Below are 23,885 nucleotides of genomic sequence, written 5' to 3'. Positions count from 1 at the left end.
TGTGTGTGTGTGTGTGTGTGTGTGTGTGTGTGTGTGTGTGTGTGTGTGTGTGTGTGTGTGTTTGTGTGGTGCAAACCAGACAATTTTGTCTAGATCTTGAATTCAAGTGATATATGACATGACTTACAAAGTGAAGCATGTTCAATTGCCAAAATCAAAATGTAGAGAGCTGCTCCTATCACTTTCTGTATGGATTGAACAATAACCAACAAACATGACATTTTTCGTGTAACAACCCATGCTCACCACTAGTAGATATTATCTGGTTTAGCTCATTATGTATCGTCATCAGCCTCACGGTTTTAAAACGTGTTTACTAGGGAGAGGTTTCCACACCCTTATAAGGAATGTTTCGTTCCCCTCTCCAACCAATGTGGGATCTCACAATCCACCCCCCTTGGGGGCCAACGTCGTCACTGGCATTGCCTGGTGTATGGCTCCGATACTATTTGTAACAGTCCAAGCCCCCCGCTAGTAGATATTGTCCGTTTTAGCCCGTTACGTATTGTCGTCAGCCTCAAAGTTTTGAAATGCATCTACTAGAGAGAGGTTTCTACACCCTTATAAGGAATGCTTCGTTCCCCTCACCAACTGATGTGGGATCTCACAATCCACCCCTCTTGGAGGCCAGCTTCCTCGCTAGTATCGCACGGTATATAGCTCTGATACTATTTGTAACAGCCCAAGCCCACTGCTAGCAGATATTGTCCATTTTAGCCTGTTACATATCGTTGTTAGCCTCACAATTTTAAAGCGCGTCTACTAGGGAGAGGTTTCCACACCCTTATAAAGAATGTTTTGTTCCCCTCACCAACCGATGTGGGATCTCACAATCTACCCCCTTGGGGACTAGCATCCTCGCTGGTACTGCCCGGTGTGTATGACTTTGATACTATTTGGAACAACCTAAGCCCACCACTAGTAGATATTGTCCATTTTAGCCCGTTACATATCGTCATCAGCCTCACGATTTTAATACGCATCTACTAGGGAGAGGTTTCCATACCCTTACGAGGAATATTTCATTTCCCTCAGTTGGGTATCTGTGTCCTAAGTGTCACATGGCTATTCGTGTTCCTCAGCTGCTAACATCCTATCCTAAAATTAGACCTAATTCATATAGTTCATTAGAACTACAGATAACCAATTGCTCATGAACTTAACTAACATAAGTTGTGCAAAACATGCCAGTTAAGGGGCAGTGTACAGATGCAGTAGAACAATAAATCACACAAAACCTGGTCTGCGATGACGTCGACAAGTTCCAACTCATGATCTCGCCATTTCCGAGCGCTATCAGTAGGAAGAATCAAAACCATTATAGCATAGCTTCTGGCAGAGCCATCAGGCCAATTGTTCATTTGAAAATTTGAAAGGTTCAAGACAGGAACTCGCACAGCAACAGCTTCAGGTGCCAAATATGGAGTCCTGACCTTAGCCAATTGGCAGTTGTAGGGAACACGTATGGCTCGATTACTCTTAAAAACATCATTGACAACAGGAAGGTTTATAGGAATATGAGCTCCCACTGGTATCTGATAGTTCAAGGCATGTGAAAGCTGTAGACTTATGCCAGCCCGTGATGGCATCCACAGAGCACATTCCTCAAGCCCCAACGTTTTTCCCAGCTCGACAAGCGTCGTTTTTAATATCGTATCTCGATCGAGAGTGCTTCTTATTTCATGAGTAAGCATTCTAACATGCCTTCCAGTTTCTTCCTGAGTAAGAATAAGTCCCATTTCCCTGTCAAGTTCTTCAGCCTTGTTCTTAAGGATCAATTCTCGAGTTTTGACACTCAAAAGATCAGGAATAATATGAACAAGCATCAATGCGGTTGAGCACGAAACAATAGCACAAGCAACTTTTGCAACAGTCATCGCCATGGCCACCGTCTTCGAGTGCGTTGAAAACGTCCAAAGGTTGATGAAGTGTGTTGCTCCACAGAGAACAATGAAAGCACCAAATTGCATAAGCACCCATCTGTAAGGAGAGAATGCAGACTTCTGCACAAAATATATGAGTTCCAATGGGATAGAGAAATAAGCTAATGCGATTAGTGCATCTGAGATATACTGATATTTCACTAGAAGTTCATCAGGAGGCCACTGGGTGTCAATGCAATCACAAGACTCCATCATAAGATAAAGGATTTAGCTGAAAATATGAAAAGAACAGATGATATTAAAGAGTTGTAAGAAACATATCAACTCAGATTATAGCATTCCATGAATTCAGGAAGCACCAATGTTTTGTGTTCTTAGAGATGTAGATGCCCACACTCAAAAAAATCAGGTACACCCATAAATGATCATTTGAAAATGCAACCAAACACTGTAATGGCTCAAACCCATCGCGTCTTCTTTGGACTTTCCCTTTCAGGCTTCCCTTCAAGGTTAGAGAGAGGTTTCTACACTCTTATAAGAAATGTTTCGTTTTCCTCCCCAACCGATGTGGGATCTCTCAGTCCACCCTCCTTCGGGCCAAGCATCCTCGCTGGCACTCATTCTCTTATCCAATCGATGTGGACCCCTCCAATCCACCCCCCTTTGGAGCCCGGTGCCCTTGTTGGCACACTGCCTCGTGTCCACCCCCTTCGAGGCTCAGCCTCCTCGCTAACACATCACTCGGTGTCTGGCTCTGATACCATTTGTAACAGCCCAAGCCCACCACTAAAAAATATTGTTCTCTTTGGGCTTCCCCTAAGGTTTTTAAAACACGTATGCTAGAGAGGTTTCCACACCCTTATAAAGAATGTTTTGTTCTCTTCCCCAACCGATGTGGGATCTCACAATCCTAGCTAACACTCGTTTCCTTATCCAATCGATGTGGGACCCCCCAATCCACCCTTTTTGGAGCCCAACGCCCTTGTTGACACACCGCCTTGTATCCACCCCCTTCGGGGCTCAGCCTCCTCGCTAACACATCGCTTGGTATTTGGCTCTCATACCATTTGTGACAGCTCAAGCCCACCACTAGCAGATAATGTCCTCTTTGAGTTTTCCCTTTCAGGCTTCCCCTCAAGGTTTTTAAAACGCGTCCGCTAGGAGAGGTTTCCACACCCTTATAAAGAATGTTTTGTTCTCCTCCCCAACCTACGTGGGATCTCAGAATAACCATAATCCACCCCAAATTTTTTTTATAAATAAAAAGTTCATGAGGCTCTTAAACCATAAGCCAACAAGATCCAAGGAGTAGTAGATTAATCAGAAGCAATGAGCAAAAAAATGTTTCCACAACTTACTACCTCCCCTTCCTTGAAACTCTCAGCTTATGAACATACAAATGCTTACAGTAAATTGAATCAAGCTCTTGCTGTTCCACCACTCTCATCCATTGAACTTCAGTAGTTCCATTTGTACCTCCCAAATTAAATGCCAATTTCATATACATAAACAACAGACAACAACTACTTTTATGACCCATTTGCAAAAGGGAAGCAAAAACAATAAAACAGCAGCAAAAAGGAAATCAAATCAAATCAAGCATAAAAACGAAGAAAAAGGAAATGGGTTGGAAGAGTCTCGTGGATTAAAAGAACAAACATGAAGAAGAACAAGAAGAATAGGAAATGAATGATCATACCGAGTTAAAAGAAGGGTCGAAGAGAGGAAAGTGAGGGAGGGCAAAGCTTCCATGTGAAGAAGGGAAGGCAGAGAGTTAATGGTGAAGAGCAGATGAGACACTGAAAGGCAAAAGAGAGAGGCCTGTGGGCATCACGGACGAAAAGGAGATACGGACGGACAACCGCACGTACGGTGCCTCCTCACCCAAAACGTATGATATTACCTTCCCTTTTCTTGTTTGTATTCACAAGAAAAATGAATATTAACATAATATGTTAGCCATTCTTTAACCCTAAATTTCTAATTTTGATTCAAAAACTTTATATAACTCAATCCAATTTGTGTTCATTCATAGAGTTTAATTAAGAACCGACAACTCATTCACTATCGTTCTCTAAGTTCAAACAAAAATGAACATATGAGATTGAATAAGTTGGCTGATTTGATATTTTGAAAAAAGTTTTGAGAATGTAATTATAGGACTCGTTCTTACAAAAGTTGGTATTGATGAATTGAGCTTAAAAGAGGTGGGCGCTCTCATTTGCTATCAATCCTTGAAACATCATTCGCTACTAACTTTCGAAATTTTTTAGTTCAAGTGATTGAAGCATCTGCCTTTAAGAATGATAATTAATGTCTTATCTAATCGACTAATGGATGGATACGGAACATGTTCAACATCGTACAATTATGATCAAGAAGTTGCCATTTTGTGATAACTTGGTGCACAAGCGTCGTTAATGGAGGAAATGAAAATGGTAAGAGATTCTTTTGTGTTGTTTGCCAAATATCTAATGCTTAAATCATATTAGAATTTTAGTTAAACCCATAGCTTATAATGATATAGTGAGTGAGAGACTGGTTGCTTCTCAACAAAAAGGACATTCCATGTTGAAGCTTTACTGAGACAGTAATGACAATATTAGTGTCCCCAAAGAATTGTGAACATTACCCGTCTTCATAATGTGTGTTGGTGTGGATCAGAAGGAAATAAGTTGAGAAGAGAACGGTGGATCATTTCAAAGCTGGTAAATGTGATGGCAGCTGCAGGTGTCGTCCTAAGAAGGTTGGCTGTGCACCCTCGATAGAAACCGGGGAGACCATCTTGCCGAAACACTTTCTTTACGCAATCGGTTACGCCCGAATAACGCTTCTCGGAGTGGAACCCTTGTTCCTGAAGCCTGGAACGTACAACCTGCAAGAAAGAGTGCAATGTCACGGTAGGATCTTGGATATTTCAAACCCAGATGAGTTCATCTCAATCAGAAAAGTATATGTTCTTGATCTGGATAATATGCAGGAGAAAAGGAGAAAAAATCCCACCTCATGTGGATAAGTCAATGTGGACGCGAATATCTTGGAGACAGATGAGGCGACTGCAACGTCACGTGCGGAGAGTTTATCCGTCGTCGTATTATCTATGATATCACAATGTAAGGTTAGTACTAGCTTTTCCCTGAAGGAGATATCAAATGGGTTATCAAATAGTTACCTCTGCTAGCCAAATAGCCTTTTATTTTCTCGTATGTCGGAAACTGGATCGCGACGTGACTAACACCAGCCAGAGCAGGCACAAGACCACTGTGGAACACCAGTGTTACAGTTGAGCCAATGATCATTATAGTCATTTTCTCCATATAAGATACATAGATCAGAAGGAAACATGATAAGAAATAGGGAACCTGTACAATCCACGGATGCCTTCTTCATAGGCTATTCTCTTCAAGGCAGAAACTGTGTTTCTATACGGTAGGACACCAGATTTCATTCCCTGCGTCTATTCCAAGTAGTCATAACTGGACGAGTTAAACAAACCCGATTCATTTGAAATAGCTAATAAAAGCATAATCAGTAAAAAGTATGCAGAAGTAACGGTTCTCCATAAGCTTTCCCTCAAAGTTTTTAAAATGTGTATGCTAGGGAGAGGTTTCCACACCCTTGTAAAGAATGCTTCGTTCTCCTCCCCAACCAATATGAGATTTCACAGTCCACCCCCCTTCAGGGTCCTGTGTCCTCACTGGCACTCGTTCCTCTCTCCAATCGACGTGGGATCTCACAATCCACCTCCCTTTGGAGCTCAACGTCCTCGCTGGCACTCGTTCCTATCTCCAATCGATGTGGAATCTCACATAAGGTCACATTAGGCATAATAGAAAAGAAATGTTAACAAAACTCATGCTACAATTCAATGGACACCTCAGTTCTCTGTGTTTCACCCCCCATGCCTCTCAATCCACAAAGACGAATCCTACGTAACAATTTGGAGGAATGCCAGTTAAGCATTCATTAGATCGGTTCGGGATTTACTTCTTTCAAGCCCTCTGATGTCTTTCGGTCCTTACAAAACGCAATAAATGCTCCTTATACAACATGTTCAAGGGGCAAGGATTGAACAACTCTCATGATGGGTTTAATCTTTTTCGATACCATCCCTTTGCTAAGAGAAACGCTTCGGATAAGGAAACTACAAGATTTCGGTATGCTCTCTTCCAGATTTCTTAATGGCTAAGGGCCTAAAGCTTATTAATAATTTTTTTTAACATAAAAATTAATTAAGAATATGAGCTTGAAATCCTCACCTGAAGTCTGGTCTTAACAACCCATAGAGGATTAGTTGCAATAGCTGTAGCAGCCCCAGCACCAGAAGCAGCCAACATATTAGCACCTATTGAAAGCTGATGCCGTTCATCTGCACATATACCATGAAAATAGATACAGAACGCATACCATGTGAATATCAATGCAAAATGATAAACATCATTTATTGAAAGAAACGAAAGTAAATGATCAAACTAACCATCAGAGCCAAGAAAGCATTTAAGCTGTTCATAGATTGTGAAATAAACCTGCAAATGGAAAATATTGGTTCATATGAAAGATGTTGGAGAGGGGAACGAAGCATTCTTTATAAGGGTGTGGAAACCTCTCCCTAGTAGACACGTTTTAAAACCTTGAGGGGAAACCCGAAAGGGGAAAGCCCAAAGAAGACAATATCGAAGTAGTATTCGTTTGAAGGTTTACTACACTGATAAGGAGGTAATGCAAACACAATAGACAACATTGAAGCAGCTAATATTGTTTTAAAATCCAAGTTTCTCAAGAGATTTTGGATATAAACAAGATTCAGGACTTACAGCCCAGTTAGGAAGTAGTGCAAGCACAGTAGGTGAGAGTCCTCTATACATTCCACGCAGCCCCTCCGCATGAGCAATTTGTTTCAGACTACCAAGTATGAGACTCCCTGTACAGATAAAACAGAACAAATTCATTAAAAATGCATTACAAGTCATCAATGCACGATAACTAAGACAATTATGGTCATACCTTTTCCAATGTTTGGCAGTCCATGAACCTGAAATCTAGTCTTGATAACATCCAAAGGGCACACAAACGTAGCAGCAAGAACTCCTACAACAGAATCCAGTTCAAAATGTTCTCTCAAGCCAAGAATCAAATGCTTAATCATCTAACCAACTAGGAGATAGTGAATTCAACAAGTATGAATCTCAAGCAACAACTAAATCTTCCAGTTTCATATCTCACAAAATTTACACCCAAATATTGATAAGCATCTCAATCGAAAAGAAAAAGAATCAAAGGGATGCAAATACCAGCAGCGGCACCAGCTCCAGCATTACAGAGAAGAGCCCTCGGAGTAGGGGAATGAGAATCGGTAGCCATGGCAGTATTTAATAAAATACCCAGAAGAATAAACAGTGATTTGAGCGCAAAAATCACCAAAATAACCCTCTTTCGAGAGGCGGATCTCGGAAAACCAGAGTCGCATGGCCAGAACAAGAAGAGAGGAAAGTCAAGTCGATTGGTGCGGGGACTCTTGTATTCGTTAAAGAGAGGGAAATTAATCGGAAACTGAGAAGAATAGAAGTGGATATTCATACGAAACTAAGGGATATTCATTCGTGGATCAGAAATTGCGAGAGATTAAACAAAAGAGGAACAAATTTATGGGGGCCCTCTGGTTTCTTCGCTAATCTCGTTGTGGTCGTTCAGCCGAAAAAACCTCACCCGGTTGCGGCCCGACGAGGCGACTCGCCGCAAATGGGTCCTGAATTGAAATCTGATTTCAGCCATTCAATTCCATTTTGGTCTCTAAGTATCACACATTTTAAATTCTTTTTATATATGCTTTCGTGTTATTTTATTTTATTATTATATTTAGGGAATTATAACTAATTGTTTGTATAAACTAAATCAACCGAAAGAGATGAACACAATTGACTGACCATTGCATAATTCTTATAAGCACCAAAAATCTTTTATTTAATCTAAGCATTTGTGGTGTACACTTCAACTTCACGCTCAAAAATCTAATATTATACATAAAATTTCGAAATTTTCAGACAAGTCCTAGCTCTCTATAAGAAAATAAATGAAGTATAAAAGAAGGAACTAAAAGAACTTACGCCCCCTTGGGTCGAAGTTTTCGTATCAACCACTTTCGTCGTAATTTGACATCCAACGCGATAAACGTTTTTGCCTTCTTTTCATCCTCTAGGAGATCACAAGCATCCAATACAAGGTCCTCATCCATGTTTGGCAATGCTTGGATAGCTTCAATCACTGTCTCAATCGAGATGGAACTCGAGTTATCGTCATTTTTCTTCTTGTCTGATAAGGAAGAAACGAAGCTTGCCATCTCTCGAAGAGCACTCGCCATGCTCTCATCTTCACCTCTTAGCTTCTTGTTATGATCAAAACTAGACATGCTTTCTAATTCCCTCTTGTTCTTTGGACCTAAATGTGTTGATTCCTTCTCGCTTGCTTGTTCTTCACTTGAAACTGATGTAATAGGAGACTGGAAACCTATTGAAAGTTTTCCATCCTCGGCGTCGTGGTGCTGCTCTATACCTTGTCCTGGAGAGCACTCTCTTTCGTCAAAACTCGGATCGCAGATCACACACAGATCCTTATAATATGGCACTGGCCGTGTCATGAATTGTCGAGCGTCTGTATGTGCCTACCATTCAGCAACAAAACTAGTTAAGAACTATGCTAATATTCTAAACAGCACAAAATACTGAATTTGTGTCCACTTTTATAACTATTACATTGTATCATAATGACACGACTTTAGAACGAATTCTCCCACAACTAAAGTTAAAGACTTCACTTATGCTGACTGTGTAACGGCCCAAGCCCACCGCTAACAGATACTGTCCTCTTTGGACTTTCTTTCAAGGCTTTAAAATGCGTATGCTAGGGATGGTTTTCACACCCTTATAAAAAAATGTTTTTATTCTTCTCTCCAACCGATGTGAGATCTCACAATCCACACCCCTTCAGGGCCCAACGTCCTCGATTGGAGAAATCAAAACCTCTACCGAGTGGATTGTGAGATCCTACATCGGTTGGGGAGGAAAACGAAGCATTCTTTATAAGGGTGTGGAAACCTCTCTCTAGCAGCTGCGTTTTAAAAACCTTAAGGGGAAGCCCAGGAAAGAAAACCCAAAGAGGACAATATCTACTAGTGGTGGACTTGGATCGGGCAATGTGCCAGCGAGGAGGCTAAGCCCCGAAGGGGGTGGACACAAGGCAGTGAGCCAAGACGTTAGGTCTCGAAGGGGGTGGATTGGGAGGTCCCACATCGATTGGAGAAGATAACGAGTGCCAGCGAGGACGCTGGACCTCAAAACGGGTAGACTGTGAGATCTCACATCGGTTGGGGAAGAGAACGAAACGAAATATTCTTTATAAGGATGTGAAAACCTCCCCTAGCAGACGCATTTTAAAAACCTTGAGGGGAAGCTCGAAAGGAAAAGCCTAAAAATGACAATATCTGCTAGTGGTGGGTTTGAGCCGTTACAGGCGGTTTTTGGTGAAAAGTAATCTAAATAATATGGTTACCTTCAAAACCCCACAACAGTTCGTTTATGTCCAAATTCAATGAGCAAAAGTTCAGTATGATCAACTGCAGCCAACATGTTCATGTGCAAATCTATGAACAACAAACAACAAAGTACGCAGGCAAACAAAAATAGAATTGTTGAGCTAATGTGTAGTTTGCTTACCTTGATATAGTCTTGCCAAATGTAATCGTCAGCGGTAATCATTTGACGTGTCTCGTCCCAGAGAAATCCGTCCAAGTCTAATAGATTCTTTATAACATTATACTGTCTCCTCAGAGTTTTGTACCTATTCTTCAACACATCCACATCATAATTGAAACCAAACTTAGCATTGAATGATGCAATCATCTCAGCCCACGAGTGTTTCCGAAAAATCCCATCTATTTGGTTGCCTTTCTGCACTTGCTCCAACATAAGGTCTATGAAGAATCTGTCCATAGGAGGCTGCCAATACGTTCGGGAACGAGAAATGGCTGTGGTTGCTGTATTTGACATTTGTGGTAGCTCATCAACATCTCCAGACACAGAGATTTTATAGTCTTCACCGATCATGATTCCATTAAGTGCTTCAACATCTCCCTCACTGGCTGTCCCCAGCGGCTTCGTATACATCGTCTCATTATCACCAGAATGAGACGACTCCTGTAAATAGATCCCTGATGACCCATAATTAACAAGCAGAACAACAAGATAATTGCGTGCTATAATATTGTCAAAGCAAAGATGATTACCTTTTTGTCCGACTGTCGCGCCTCCATATATTATACACAGATCATTGTAATATGGGATGCTCTTAATTCTAAAAGATCGTGCCTCTGGGTGTTCCTAGGAACATGATAATAAATTCTTCGAACTTTAGGTAAGAAAGAAGAAAACAAAATAAAGAAATATAGAAATGCTTTCTACAAATTTGCTGAATTCATCAAAACCTTAACATATTCATCCCAGACATGATTCTCAGCAGTCACCATTTGCCGCACTTCGTCCCAGCTGAAACCCCTCTGATCAAGGAGATTCTTCACAGCTTTGTACAGATTCCTCAACGTTTTATGTCGATTCTTCAAAACATCCTTTTCATACTCGAATTTGAATTTTGCATTGAACAGCGAGATCATAAATCTCCATGCTCGTTTACTGAACAAATGCTCGTCAAATCTGTTCCCTTTATTAACTTGTTCCAACATAAGGTCTATGAAATATCTATCCATTTCAGGCGTCCAAACTGTTCTAAGCCGATCGTTACTATTCCGTGTCTGGACACCCATACTGCTATCATTGTAGCAAGGCATCAGTCTAATGTACATAACTCAAACACATGATCTACTTGCAATTACAATTACTCACATTCAAACAGTATCTTTAAGCATATTGGTTCTAAAATAACTGCAATAGTAATAAGTTTTTCCACAATTTGATATTGGTTCTACACTCAAACTCACAAAGAACTGGTATATTACTTCTGATTTAGAGTGGGAAATAGTGAAGGATACAGCAAAAAATTAACACTGGACTGTTCATACTTCCTTATGTTTCCCATAAATTCCTCAAAATCATTGAAATCTCCTTCGAACAGAGCAATCCAAGAGGAAGCCAGTCCACAAGGGTAAATAACTCGATTATGCAACTTCAAAGCTCCATGGAAGAGCAGAGAAAGAATCAAAAAGTCATGCCATCATTCCAATACTCGAAGGAAAGCAAAATCGACAACAGAATTCAATTGACTTCAATCGAAGACATAAATGAACAAGCAAAATCAAAGAATCTAACAGCGAAGATGAATTTTGTTGATGGAATGAATCGAAACGCACCTTGAGAGTGAGAGCCGATGATGGAGCTTCGGTAGGTGTTGGAGAGGAATGGGAATTTTGGGGATGAGATTTTCCTGGATAAGCCGATGGGAAACTGGTTTGTGGATTTCGGGAAAACCCTAGCTGGAGTAAGATTTTGAGCCGGGTTAGGACAGGCCCCAACCGGATTTTGTAAACCGGGATAGGATTGGGTTAGGACTGGCCCCAACCGGATTTTGTAAACCGGGATAGGATTGCCCTCATCTCCACTAGATTCTACGCTTCTGCTTGAATCCAACCACTTTTATTTGTTTATTTATTTATTTATGAGATATTACATCATAATACAACCGCAAAATTTTGACTTCGATAATTACATTATAAAAAGTCAAAACTGAGCAATGACTTCTAAAACACTAGAATAAAACTTTTTTTTTCTTTTTTCTTTTTCTTTTTTGAGTATCTTCGAGGTCTTGAGTTCATGCATACGATGCAACTTTATAGTTTATAAGATGATTGAACGTTACTTTCAAAATGTGTATCACGTACGATCTTAGTTTTTTATGAAAGAGATTGTTTCTCGAAAACAATGTATATTGTGACACATCAATGCTAAAGGATAAATCTCTCTTTGATGCTCGCTCCGAATCCTGCTCCTCTTCAATTTCTAGCCCCATATTTTGGGTGAGCCATGAGGGAATATTTTCGCAATAATGGAATACAAGTATTAATAATCTATGATGATCATAGTAAACAAACGGTGACATATTGACAAAATGTCATTATTGTTAAACTTGCTATCCTCTTGCCTAGTAGGTAAAGTTTTACCTCCGAAAGTTTTTGTTGTCGTTAAAGTCGGAGAGAAAAGTCTCTAAAACCCTCGAACTACTTACTCATTCACCTCTCCAACTCACTTCTCTTACTTCTTTCACCCATCAGATCTTATCTTAGGACGACTTACAGGTTCTTTAGTAACTCTTTTCTTGAATGAGGTAAAGCTAGTAGTTGAAGAACCTTTACTCGGAGTATAAAGAAATTAGATATAACACAACTATTGCTGACCATCACAAGAACACCAGACACTTGGAACCTATAATGTTTTGCGTGGCAATCCAGTCTCTTGGTTGTAGTTAAGACTAATTTATGACAAGCAGCAGGAAAGCAAGGAGCTGAGGCGTAGCACAAGAGACATAATGCTTACACTTTCTAACCATATTTACGAAGCCAAATTCATATATTCCTACGTCGTGTTCCCATTACAGTAATATGGAGGTTGAAATAAACACTAATCATAATACCATTTCCTACAAATATGATATAGCATCCCTCTTCTTCTGCCTTTGTGAAGTCTATTATAAATTGTCGCCTAAGATGACGGAGAAAACTAGCCCCCGTACGAAGTCCGATCTCCAAGTCTTCTCTTCTTGGTTCGTGTCTGGTAGAGAGGGTAACCTGACATCCCTACATATGCATATTTAACGTCATTAGGTTGGAGAAGATGAGTTTTAGGATATGAGGCATCTCAATCACAGAAGTTATAGAGTTGGCTACGAATGAAATGACAGTAACGAGAGCAAAAATAACTCGACCAACACAAACAACTCGATCAGTATGAGAAGTGCAGCAATTTAAGGCCATTTGGTGAACTGATTCGAATATAAAGGCATGAAACTGAAACAGGATCATTTTACAGTTCAATGACAGTATAACTCCAAAGCTACAATGACCCTGTATGACCCTAAAAGGAAAATGGAAACGAAAATAAAACTGCAACGTTGCTCGAACCATGAGTTTAGAAAGCGAGTGGAACTAAATGTTTAAGCCTATAACTCCTGACATATCTTTGAACTATTCGTCATTAGCTGCACGATTGACAATGTGTGTAAGTTTATAATAGCCTTAAACATATTGTGACACTCACAACAGTAACTCAGGGTTATTTAAGCTCGTAGGAGAAGCAGGACATCTCTGAACTTATACAGAAAACATTTTAAATAACAAACCAAAATGCATGCCTAAGAAGCAGAAAAAATCATGATTATGATGAACAGATGCAGGTACAAAGTGTGTAAGTTTCAAATCAGATCAAACACATCATCTTCTAAAATAAGAGGCATCGAGAAGCATATTTCCGTGCTTACCTTTCCGACAGAGTATCGTCTAAATCTTTTTCCTCCATTTTTTCTACACTTGAAGGCCGGGGCCGAACAGTTTCAGAATCATTGATGACAGGTGCATTGCATAAAAATGACAGCAATGGATCAGGTGCCATCTTGGAGGTGGAATGCAGAGAAGAAAACCCAGAAAGAGTTCTTACATGATCATCTAGTAACTCTTTCCTCTCGAAAGAAAGACTTTGAGGGAAATCGTCTTTATCAAATTTCAATCTTTGTTGACTGTAATCTCAAGTTAAGGAAAAGAATGTATGGATTCAAGTATGCGTTGGATATAAACAAGAAACCGAACAACATACAAAGGAAAAACATCTGAGAGCTTTACAAAATTGGGGAAACTTAAGAATGAAAGAAAAGGATATATTAAATATATCTCCATGTTGCATCGTTATATGTTCAACCATATTCTCTCCCACGCTTGTAGAACAAATAGGACATATCTGAAAATGCATGAAACCAAACGCATGAAAAACCACAAAAAAGACTAACAAATTTCAAAAGAAGGTACAGAAAGATCACAAAAGCATGCATAAAATGTTAGGATCGCACAACATCGCACACACTCGATCTAGATGAGCACAAAAAACAGGAGAGAGAAAATGCAAGGAGGAATATTGGCTAAGGTTTAGATTGATGACTTCAAGTACATACCTAAAGTCATCCATACAAATCCTTTAGCCAATATTCCTCCTTACTTTTTCTCTCTCCTGTTCTTCGTGTTCATCTAGATCAAATGTGCACGTCGTTGTGCGATCCTAACAGAAAATCTACTCCCCAAAAAGATCTTTATACTTTCAACGCTGACAGCGACATAATAATCATACACGAACATTCTTGAGCAAAGGCAAGACAAGCACACAAGTATAACATCCATGGGAGGAAAAATAAAATCTAAAGGAAAATACCACCACGTTACCACGTTATCTGAGAGCTACAGACAACCATAGCAATCTAATTTTCCAGGTCAAGTCCAATAGAACCATACATTAAGCAACAGAGCAGTACCAACATCTGATATTAGTAGGTGGGTTAATGATGATTAAGTCTATAACAACGAATAAGAGATTAGATCAGAAAGGGACTTCTTATAGTCATGAAACAAGTTCCAACAAAAACTTGAAATGAAAAACTTGCACAATAAGATCAAAACACTAAGCGTTAACAAACAACAGGACAATGCCTTGAGCTTGAAGTTCAAACTCACTCAAAGAAGACAATCAAAATAAGAACTCTGTAAGTACTATGAACTGACCCAAATCTCGAGAGTCAGAAAATGCAAGCAAGTTTTTGGTTGATACCACATATCAAGGGAAATATTTCTAATCTCCTACTAAAAAAAAGAAAAAGTCAAGCGATTGTCTTACTCCAAACTTGGCTTCTACGGGATGTTCGTCATCAATATGGCAGCATAACTCAACCAAATCAAATTCCTCGGGACAAAACGGGCAAGGATATTCCGAATTCAAATCATCATCCCCATCCACTTCCTCGTAATCAAAATAAAAATCTACAAAACCAAACAGAATTCATTCAAACCAAAAACCCCCAAAACAAAACCTAAACCACAGATAATGAGTAAATTAAGATCGAGAAAAGACTAACGGGACTGGGATTTTAACTGAGAGTTCCTCAAAGCATCAGCAACAGAAGAATCAGAGAATCCATAGCTATAAGCTTCACTTTCCATTCTCAAATTCAAAAAAAAAAAACCCAACACGAATTCGATTCAGGGGGCAGAAACCGTACGAATCGTGGATGAATTCTTCAACACCCTTCGCCGAAATCTTTTAAGCGGCACCGTTCGTGGTTCTGAAGAAAAGACGAAGAAATTAAGTAGCTCTCGCTCGCGATTGGGGAGTTATAAGGTCAACGAGATTTGGCTGGTGATCCCTTAACGAACACGATTTCTGACTCTGAGATGACCAAGAAAGAAACTCCCGCGTTTTACCGTCAAACAACCGGGGACCGCCGATTATGGATTAGGACTCCTATTCCCCTTTTTGCCCTCATCAGAATATTACTGAAAATCTCCCGTGATATATGGTTGGGAAAAAAGTAGTGGGGTTATTATTGTCTTTTCATATTGTTTGCCGTCTTACAACCTTTTCATAAAAGAAATCTAAATTTAATTTAGTTTTGTTCGTCACGTTTATCAAAACTTATTCAGCTCAGTTTAATTTAATTTAGTTCTTTTTATTTTAGTATTTTAACAACTTCAAAATTATTATTTTTAAATTTATATTTATTTGTTAAATAATTAATAAAAAAATTAAAGTTAAATTTGGATATTTTAGAGAGTTTAATAAATTTTAAACTTTAAAGAATTGGTTGACATTTGTGTTATTGATCAATTAAATATATTTTGTTGATAAAAAAAAATATGAAAATTTTAGGAAGAAAAATAAAATTACTTTTTTAGTATGAGGAACAAAAATAGTATTTTAATTAATTAATTACGAGAGCCCACTTAGGCCCAATTATGAGAAGCCTATTCCACTCACAGGCCCAATTATGAGAAGCCCATTCCACCCGCAGATCCAATTATGAGAAGCCCATCCCAAATTTAATAAATATTTTTAATTTAAAAATTAAGCATCTTTAAATAATTTTTTTAAATAATAGTTTTGAAATATTTTTCAAACGTACAAATGCATTTTATAAAATTTATAAAAAAATTAGAGATATTTTTAATAATAACTTTAAAAAGAAATATTTTGTAGAGAGAGTAACTTCAGATATGGTTTAGTTATTTGAATTAGATTTTGATTTAGTCGTCCTATTTAGTGGATTTGATTTGTTTTTGATGTATTCTGTAATACTATATAAGAGCTAATTTCATTCAATAGAATGTGAGATTTCTTCACATTTATCTGATCTTTCCAGTTTTGTGTCGTGTTTCTAATAAGTATTTTATAAATATAGGAATAAATCACGATAAACTAATACCCAACCTATAAATAAAGGTGTAAACAAGTTGATAAACTAAAACCCGACCTATAAATAAAGGTGTAAACAAGTTGATAAACTAAAACCCGACCTACAAATAAAGGTGTAAACAAGTTGATATAGACTCTCGGTTCACAAACGTCTCACAATTCGACTCATACAATCTGATTGGTAGGCTCTTGATTAACTAATACATTCTGATTTTTTTAGAAAAATGTTAATATTAAAAATATTAAAAATCAAAAAATCAAAACTGACATTTGAAATTTAGTTATAATTTTTTTTTAAAAAAAAATCAAAACTGATTTTGAAATTTAGTTATAATTTAAAAAAATTGAGATTTGAAATTTAGTTTAAAAAAAAAAAAAAAAAATCAAAACTGATTTTGAAATTTAGTTATAATTTAAAAAAAACTGAGATTTGAAATTTAGTTATAATTTAAAAAAAAAAAATCAAAACTGAGATTTGAAATTTAATTATAATTAAAAAAAAAAAAATTGGTCAACAGTTTGCGAGATCTCCTCTTATAAATCACCCAAATTTAAATTTCAAAATTCAACGTTTATATTCAAAATTAATCTTACCTCTATAATTCATATCGGTACTATTACTATTCAAAATTACACTAATAATCATTATTAGTGGAATTATAACGTAGATATCGACAACACTCATAGTTTAATGATATCATATATGTATAGTTTAAATACCTAGACGATGATATATTTTTATTATATCGACTTAATAATAATATTAATGAAAGTTGAACCCTAAAGGGTGAATAATAAATCAATACCTAAACCTTCAAAATCAGTGATGGGAGGATTCCTGAATGTGCCCATCCTACAACACCATGACAAAATAGTTAATTATCATTATAAATACTAATTAATAAATTAATGACAATAAAACCAATTTTAAAAATGTATTTACCTCTATAGTTTCCCCCTCTACTTGTGATCCTTTGTAAGTCTCTTTGTACTCTCTCAAAAGCTTGTCACAAAGATAATCATGCATTACATTATTTTCCATACCCATATAAGTGTTGTTGTACCTAAAAACATCGTTAGCTAACTGATTCGGCCATGGGTTTGGATCGAAAATACGTTCTTGTGTCTGATAACACTCCGAAAATAATGTGTTGGGTTGGAGATCCGACGCTTGTCCTGATGCTTCCATTACAAGCCGAGGATGTTCCTCTCGTTCTAGGGCTTCCTGATTCGACCATGGGTTTGGATCAAAAACATGCTCTTGTGTCTGATAACACTCCGAAAATAACGTATCAGGTTGGAGATCCGATATTTGTCCTGATGCTTCCGTTACAGGCCGAACACTCCGAAAATAACGTATCAGGTTGGAGATCCGATATTTGTCCTGATGCTTCCGTTACAGGCCGAGGATGTTCCTCCCGTTCTAGGGCTTCCTGATTCGACCATGGGTTTGGATTAAAAACATGCCCTTGTGTCGGATAACACTCCGAAAATAATGTATCAGGTTGGAGATCCGATACTTGTCCTGATGCTTCCGTTACAGGCCGAGGATGTTCCTCCCGTTCTAGGGCTTCCTGATTCGACCATGGGTTTGGATTAAAAACATGCTCTTGTGTCGGATAACACTCCGAAAATAATGTATCAGGTTGGAGATCCGATACTTGTCCTGATGCTTCCGTTACAGGCCGAGGATGTTCCTCCCGTTCTAGGGCTTCCTGATTCGACCATGGGTTTGGATCAAAAACATGCTCTTGTGTCTGATAACACTCCGAAAATAATGTATCAGGTTGGAGATCCGATACTTGTCCTGATGCTTCCGTTACAGGCCAAGGATGTTCCTCCCGTTCTAGGGCTTCCTGATTCGACCATGGGTTTGGATCAAAAATATGCTCTTGTGTCTGATAACACTCCGAAAATAACATATTAGGTTGGAGATCCGATACTTGTCCTGATGCTTCCGTTACAAGNCGAGGATGTTCCTCCCGTTCTAGGGCTTCCTGATTCGACCATGGGTTTGGATTAAAAACATGCTCTTGTGTCGGATAACACTCCGAAAATAATGTATCAGGTTGGAGATCCGATACTTGTCCTGATGCTTCCGTTACAGGCCGAGGATGTTCCTCCCGTTCTAGGGCTTCCTGATTCGACCATGGGTTTGGATCAAAAACATGCTCTTGTGTCGGATAACACTCCGAAAATAATGTATCAGATTGGAGATCCGATACTTGTCCTGATGCTTCCGTTACAAGTCGAGGATGTTCCTCCCGTTCTAGGGCTTCCTGATTCAACCATGGGTTTGGATAAAAAACATGCTCTTGTGTCTGATAAAACTCCGAAAATAACGTATCAGGTTGGAGATCCGATACTTGTCTTGATGCTTCCATTACAGGTCGAGGATGTTCCTCCCGTTCCAGGGTTTCCTGATTCAACCATGGGTTTGGATCGAAAACATGTTCTTGTGTCTGATAACACTTCAAAAATAACATGTCGGGTTGGAGATTCGATGCTTGTCTCGATGCTTCCATTACGGGTTGTGGATGTTCCTCCCGTTCTAGGGCTTCCTGTCGGATATCTGATGAAGGACATGAACTTACGTCGTCGTCTTTAAAAGATTTATCAACCTTAAGATCATATCTTTTAAGATGCAACCGATATTTCTGCACTTATAATTATACATTAGCTTCAAAATTAACTCAAATAATTCGAATCTATATCTATCTATACCTGAAGGTGGCTAGCAACAATGGCTCTAGTGATATTTCGAACCCCAAGATTTCTCATAAACTCTAAAATCTTCCTTGGAACTGCATCTACATTAATCAAATAATGAATTAGTCGAGGTTTGAACTAGCTCGAGCTAGTTAATGTTGTTGAGTATCATCAGGGCACTTACTGTCTAAAGTATTGAAAGCGTGAACGAATATTCTATGGAGTTCATCTGTCCAAATGAATCGTTGTTTTTTGAATTCTTCTCGTCGTTCGATCTTCTTTAAACGTTCAGAGTCGAAATGAGTGGTTTCTACTTCTCCACCGCACGTTGTTGAGGAACCACTTCCTCCGGCGAATTCATGGAGGGCGGCGATCTCCAAATCGCCTCGAATAAGGGATAAAAGAATTCAATAAAAGAAAAAAAAAAACATGAAATTTGAGTAAAATTTAGAATGAACTTACAAACATCTTGGAGTGTTGGGTCATCGGTAGCGGATTGATCAAGCAATTTGGGGAAGTCATTGACAATTGACATTTGATACTAAAAAAAAGTCAAAAGCTTCAAAAATTTTCGAATCATTTTTTCGGTGAAAACACGAGCGTGTATATATATAATATAAGCTTTTCTTATTTGAACGAGATATCTCGAATTTAAAAAGTGTATTATTTTATTAATTTTTATTGATATTCATTAATATCTTAACCTAAATTACAAGTTTAGTCTCGCTATATTCTCTCTTATTTTAAATTTTTTTTTTATTTTTATATAGATTTGATTTTTTTAAAATTTATTTAATAGAACTCTTATCTGCTATCTACTAGGTTTTATGTTTTATTAAACCATGTCCCAATTCTAAATTTTTTAATAAATATTGTTTTTCAAATTATTCTAATTAGTAACAAAATTGACATAAAAGATTTGATTCCGAAACCAATCATACACTTGGAAATTCGAAAACGTAACATTTTATTTTTTATTTATTCAAAATTAAAGATAAAAATATCTTAAATTTTTTTAAAAAGTTTAAAAATATTATTGAGACTAGTTAAATTTAAAATTAAAAAATTAAATTAAATTTAGAGTTCATTTAATGAGTAACAAGAAAATAGTACGGTTTAAAATCCTTAAAATTAGGATTTTTTTATGGTCGTTTACTAAAACTATTCGAAGGGGGTTGAAATTTGGTATTTACGTTCCATCTTGACTCTCAATACTCATCTGGCGGCGGGCGGCGGGCGGCGGGCGGCGGGCGGTGCTCTAAGCTCAATCTCTCAAAAGTTCTTATTTTTCCACTAAATTATGAGTTTTTGTTCTTATTTGTTTCTTTATGCAGTGATGATTCTTCCTGATTTTCCCGATGATGTCCCCTCCGATGGGTTTGATGTTCATGGCGGCGGCGCTGATTATATTGTTCAACCCACTGCGCCTAATCAACCATCAAAGGACAACCCTTCCTTTGTCTCGGCGGATGTAAACCCAGTCGGCGTTCCCCATTCCTCCGGCGATGTTGATGGACGAGTCACAATCTTGCCCGTAATCGATGATCAGACTGGAAGAAACACTTCTTTGAAGGCTAAATCTTCCAAGAAGAAGAATGGTTATTATCATCGTCGGAATGGAGAGAAGAAGGAACGTCTCATATGGACGCCAGAGCTTCATCAATGTTTTCTTGAATATTATAACAAATTTCCAAACGAGAGTAAGTTCTTAAATTTATCCTAAACCCTAAAGACAAATTATTAACCCTAAACCCTAAACCCTAATTGCAGAGCGAGTTCCGAAGAAGATTTTGGAGGAGATGAGACGAAAATTTCCATACGTTACGCGAGAAAACGTTGCAAGCCATCTTCAAGTAAACTTTTTTTTGCTTTGTTTTCGTTCTTGTGAATTGTTTGATCTAATACAACTTTCCGGTGCAGAAACATCGATTATATCTTAAACACTCGAAGAACAAAGAACAGGGAAAGTTATCAAAACCCTCCACCAAATCAGTACCTCGCAAACAGATCAATGAAGAATCCAATATCCATCAAATTCTCAATAACACAGCCATTTCTACTTGCCCTAATGCTGTTCTTCCTCACCAAAGCCATTCAATTTCCATAAACCCTAATACACAGCCACCTCTCCAAACCCATACTCTCCAAGAACCAATGCAAAATCAAGTCTTTTCTCAATTTGATGATACCCATCTTATAGAACAAGACATAGTGTTGATGCCATCTTCGTTCGACCCGTGGAACGATCTTCCCTATTCGAATACGATGAATGTCTTTGACCCTTTTGGAGGGCAATCATCAAATGCAGCTTCATGTTTCCCTGTTATGGTTGACAATTTTGCTCCCCCATCTAATCATCAATTAGTGATATCTAACATTGATGGCAATGGTTATGGCAATGGTTATGGTAATGGCAATGGTAATAGCTTTTATCCTATGATGGGTAACACTTTTGGAGATTCGAGTATCAATAATTACTACATTGGAGCTCTCCCAAACATTCTTGATTATAACATGAATTCCCAATTGGATAATGTTCAAGTTTATGATATCAACAATATCTATGCTCTTGGAACGTATTCTGATCCTTTGCCGTTCGATTATCCTTTGAATTTCAATTTCCAAAACGAGTTGCAGGTTAGTACATTTAAGATTGTTTATATCTGATTCGATTCGATTTGATTCGATTCGTACAAATCGTTTGTTGTATTGAGCAGGTGCAAGATTTTGATCAAGCTGGTCAATCCATGTTATACCCACCTGCTACTCATCTAGTAGACTACTATGCTTCTACAAATTTATGGTAGCCGCCATCTTTACTGACTCTCTCTTTTTAAGTTCGAAAAACAATGCATCGTTTCTCGATTATTATTCTTATATGAATGTGAATGTAGATAATCGAGGAAAAGAACACTATGAATGAAAGAACGGACGAAGAACGTGAGCGATGGATGGAAGAACGGATGGGGGCGACGATGGAATCGGTTGGTCTTAGGTTTTAGCTTTGTTTTTCATAGGATGTAAATATGTAGCTGCAGCAGATTCAGTGCATTTAGGTCTTGTCTTTGAGATTTGTTCAAGGATTTTGTTTTGTCAGACATTCTTTTTTTCTAGGAAAGAATGTCTATGGTTATTGATTTTAATAAAATTTAGTTATTGATTTTATTTGAAAGCTTTTAAAACAAAAACAAAAAATCGAAACAACAATAATCATTACTATATTTTTTTCATTTTTAAAATTTTTAAAATGACAAAAAGAGATATACTATTTTTTTCTTTATTTAAAAATGAAATAAAATAAGAGAGGTACTGTATTTTTTTTTATTTTGAAATAAAATAAGAGAGGTATTTATTTTTTTTTATTTTGAAAATAAAAGAGGTATTATATTTTTTATTTAGAAATGAAATAAAATAAGAGAGTTACTATATTTTTTATTTAGAAATATTTTTTTATTTAGAAATGAAATAAAATAAGAGATATTTTTAGAATATATATTTTTAAGCCATCTTTCAAAATGACAACCATGAAATAAAATAACTATATTTTTTTATTTAGAAATATATATTTTTAGCGATCTTTAATAATATTGGTATTATTTATTTAGAATGAAATCGAGTAGGTGAGTTAATGAAAAAAATTCATACAACTTGTTGATCGTTAAACCATTATGTTCACGTGATATTCCCATTGGTGGAGGCCTCATGATTTTTTAATCCTTTCACCTAGATTTCAACTCGGAATGTCTCAACTCGGTACGACCTTAACAAAGGTCTTAAAGTGTATCATGTATCGAGTATAAAGAAGAACTTGTTGTAAGTGCTACAACTAATAACAACATCAGAAACTACGTCTTGTTTGGGCCAGAAGATGTAAAAGTCTATTAAGATAATAGGAAAGTCAACAATAAAGAACAAGCCAGAAGATGTAAACGTCTGTTAAGATAATAGGAAAGTCGACAATAGAAGAACGAAGGGTGAAGTCTATAGAGTCTGCCTATGTTCAAGACCCGAAAGAATGAGACGACAGATCTATGACATGCAAGATTGGGACATGTTAGCTATCATAAGTTGATCGGACAAGTTAGCTATCATAAGTTGAAGCTGATTATGGAAAAATTCATGCTCAACTCGATAAGACCTTAACAAAGGTCTTAAAGTGTTTCGATTCTTAGATACAATCTGAACACTCTGAACCTAATTTGGTAACATCTTTATTGAACAGAATGTCATGTGTCTTTATTGAACACTTCGAATGTCATAAGAAATTGCAAATACTAATTTGTTAAAAATTAATCGGATTGGAGCTATAGCATCATCATTCGTTGGAATCGAAATATCTACAAGATCCGCGTCACAATTTGTATCAATTAAACAAATAGTTGGAATTCCCAACGTGATACATTCTTGAAAAGCCTGATATTCTTCTTGTTGATCAACGATTATTACAATATCGAGTAACCCCGTAATATATTTAATCCCGCCCAGATATGTTTGCAAGTGAGATAATTGTTTGAATGTCATATCCAACATGACAACATGCTACTATGTCGATACATTATCAATTAAACTAAACTAAAATATAAAGATTTTGTTATGTTGAAATCGAAATCTTTATAGTTAGTTTGAAATTCCATATCTGATTGTTAAATAAGCCATTAAGATTATATTTTTTTTATATGTTTGAAAATTCATTAAATAAGCCATTAAATGAGTGATTAAAATTATATTTTTTGATATGTATTTTTTATTTTAATTTCTTTTTTAGTTTAAATGATTAAATTTAGTCCCATGTTTTTAATATAAATTTAAAATTGGAAAATGATAGTTTTTTTTTTTTTTTTTTTTTTTA

At 37.2% G+C, this 23,885-nt stretch overlaps 5 protein-coding genes across 6 annotated transcripts in view; 1 reads left to right on the top strand and 4 right to left on the bottom strand.

Moving 5' to 3' along the window:
• LOC111497779 (probable ethylene response sensor 1) overlaps window positions 1–3,644 on the bottom strand; it is a 5,594-nt gene extending 1,950 nt beyond the window's left edge. Inside the window, exons 1-2 of one of the 2 annotated variants that reach the window (XM_023148721.1) lie at window positions 3,583–3,644; window positions 1,239–2,154 (exon numbers count right to left, since the gene is read on the bottom strand). In XM_023148721.1, the coding sequence (XP_023004489.1) occupies window positions 1,239–2,138 (900 nt within the window). In that variant the 5' untranslated portion in view covers window positions 2,139–2,154; window positions 3,583–3,644. Of the gene's footprint in view, window positions 1–1,238; window positions 2,155–3,316; window positions 3,424–3,582 lie in introns of those variants that run through there. The other variant, XM_023148722.1, reaches the window with a different exon arrangement.
• Window positions 3,645–4,377: 733 nt separating this feature from the next.
• Window positions 4,378–7,525, bottom strand: LOC111497834 (nicotinamide adenine dinucleotide transporter 1, chloroplastic-like). The gene is made up of 9 exons (XM_023148807.1): window positions 7,175–7,525; window positions 6,888–6,971; window positions 6,698–6,804; window positions 6,361–6,409; window positions 6,143–6,252; window positions 5,246–5,340; window positions 5,056–5,144; window positions 4,887–4,981; window positions 4,378–4,758 (listed from the first exon to the last, which is right to left on the bottom strand). Exons 1-9 carry the CDS (start codon window positions 7,458–7,460, stop codon window positions 4,522–4,524), a joined length of 1,152 nt encoding a protein of 383 aa, XP_023004575.1. The 5' UTR covers window positions 7,461–7,525; the 3' UTR covers window positions 4,378–4,521.
• A 289-nt stretch (window positions 7,526–7,814) lies between these two features.
• Window positions 7,815–11,373, bottom strand: LOC111497802 (L10-interacting MYB domain-containing protein). The gene is made up of 6 exons (XM_023148758.1): window positions 11,239–11,373; window positions 10,951–11,054; window positions 10,360–10,696; window positions 10,162–10,255; window positions 9,593–10,086; window positions 7,815–8,541 (listed from the first exon to the last, which is right to left on the bottom strand). The coding sequence occupies exons 2-6, from the start codon at window positions 10,965–10,967 to the stop codon at window positions 7,984–7,986; spliced, it is 1,500 nt and encodes a 499-aa protein (XP_023004526.1). The 5' UTR covers window positions 10,968–11,054; window positions 11,239–11,373; the 3' UTR covers window positions 7,815–7,983.
• A 1,028-nt stretch (window positions 11,374–12,401) lies between these two features.
• Window positions 12,402–15,370, bottom strand: LOC111497879 (protein DEHYDRATION-INDUCED 19-like). The gene is made up of 5 exons (XM_023148880.1): window positions 14,994–15,370; window positions 14,756–14,898; window positions 13,754–13,831; window positions 13,359–13,615; window positions 12,402–12,678 (listed from the first exon to the last, which is right to left on the bottom strand). Exons 1-5 carry the CDS (start codon window positions 15,076–15,078, stop codon window positions 12,570–12,572), a joined length of 672 nt encoding a protein of 223 aa, XP_023004648.1. The 5' UTR covers window positions 15,079–15,370; the 3' UTR covers window positions 12,402–12,569.
• Window positions 15,371–21,983: 6,613 nt separating this feature from the next.
• The window catches only part of LOC111498058 (two-component response regulator ARR11-like), a 4,004-nt gene continuing 2,102 nt past the window's right edge, over window positions 21,984–23,885 (top strand). Inside the window, exon 1 of the mRNA XM_023149112.1 lies at window positions 21,984–22,020. Within this exon, the coding sequence (XP_023004880.1) occupies window positions 21,984–22,020 (37 nt within the window). The remainder of the gene's footprint in view (window positions 22,021–23,885) is intronic.

The sequence above is a fragment of the Cucurbita maxima genome, unplaced genomic scaffold (genome assembly GCF_002738345.1).
Source record: "Cucurbita maxima cultivar Rimu unplaced genomic scaffold, Cmax_1.0 Cma_Scf00024, whole genome shotgun sequence".
NCBI lineage: Eukaryota > Viridiplantae > Streptophyta > Magnoliopsida > Cucurbitales > Cucurbitaceae > Cucurbita > Cucurbita maxima.
The sequence above is the reverse complement of the archived record's forward strand: the minus strand, read 5'-3'. Positions and strand labels throughout refer to the sequence as shown.

What these genes read in the sequence shown, in the direction of transcription:
- LOC111497879 (XM_023148880.1), bottom strand. Translation starts at nt 15,078, where the DNA reads ATGGAAAGTGAAGCTTATAGCTATGGATTCTCTGATTCTTCTGTTGCT. An exon ending in AACATGGAGATATATTTAAT is followed by an intron (nt 13,616 to 13,753) that starts ATATCCTTTTCT and finishes ACTTGAGATTAC; the next exon opens with AGTCAACAAAGATTGAAATT. An exon ending in GACGATACTCTGTCGGAAAG is followed by an intron (nt 12,679 to 13,358) that starts GTAAGCACGGAA and finishes ATGCATATGTAG; the next exon opens with GGATGTCAGGTTACCCTCTC.
- LOC111497834 (XM_023148807.1), bottom strand. Translation starts at nt 7,460, where the DNA reads ATGAATATCCACTTCTATTCTTCTCAGTTTCCGATTAATTTCCCTCTC. An exon ending in TGGAGCTGGTGCCGCTGCTG is followed by an intron (nt 6,972 to 7,174) that starts GTATTTGCATCC and finishes ATTCTGTTGTAG; the next exon opens with GAGTTCTTGCTGCTACGTTT. An exon ending in CATTGACTTATCCACATGAG is followed by an intron (nt 4,759 to 4,886) that starts GTGGGATTTTTT and finishes TCTTTCTTGCAG; the next exon opens with GTTGTACGTTCCAGGCTTCA.
- LOC111497802 (XM_023148758.1), bottom strand. An exon ending in TCTGGGATGAATATGTTAAG is followed by an intron (nt 10,256 to 10,359) that starts GTTTTGATGAAT and finishes TCATGTTCCTAG; the next exon opens with GAACACCCAGAGGCACGATC. An exon ending in TTTGGCAAGACTATATCAAG is followed by an intron (nt 8,542 to 9,592) that starts GTAAGCAAACTA and finishes GCTGAATGGTAG; the next exon opens with GCACATACAGACGCTCGACA.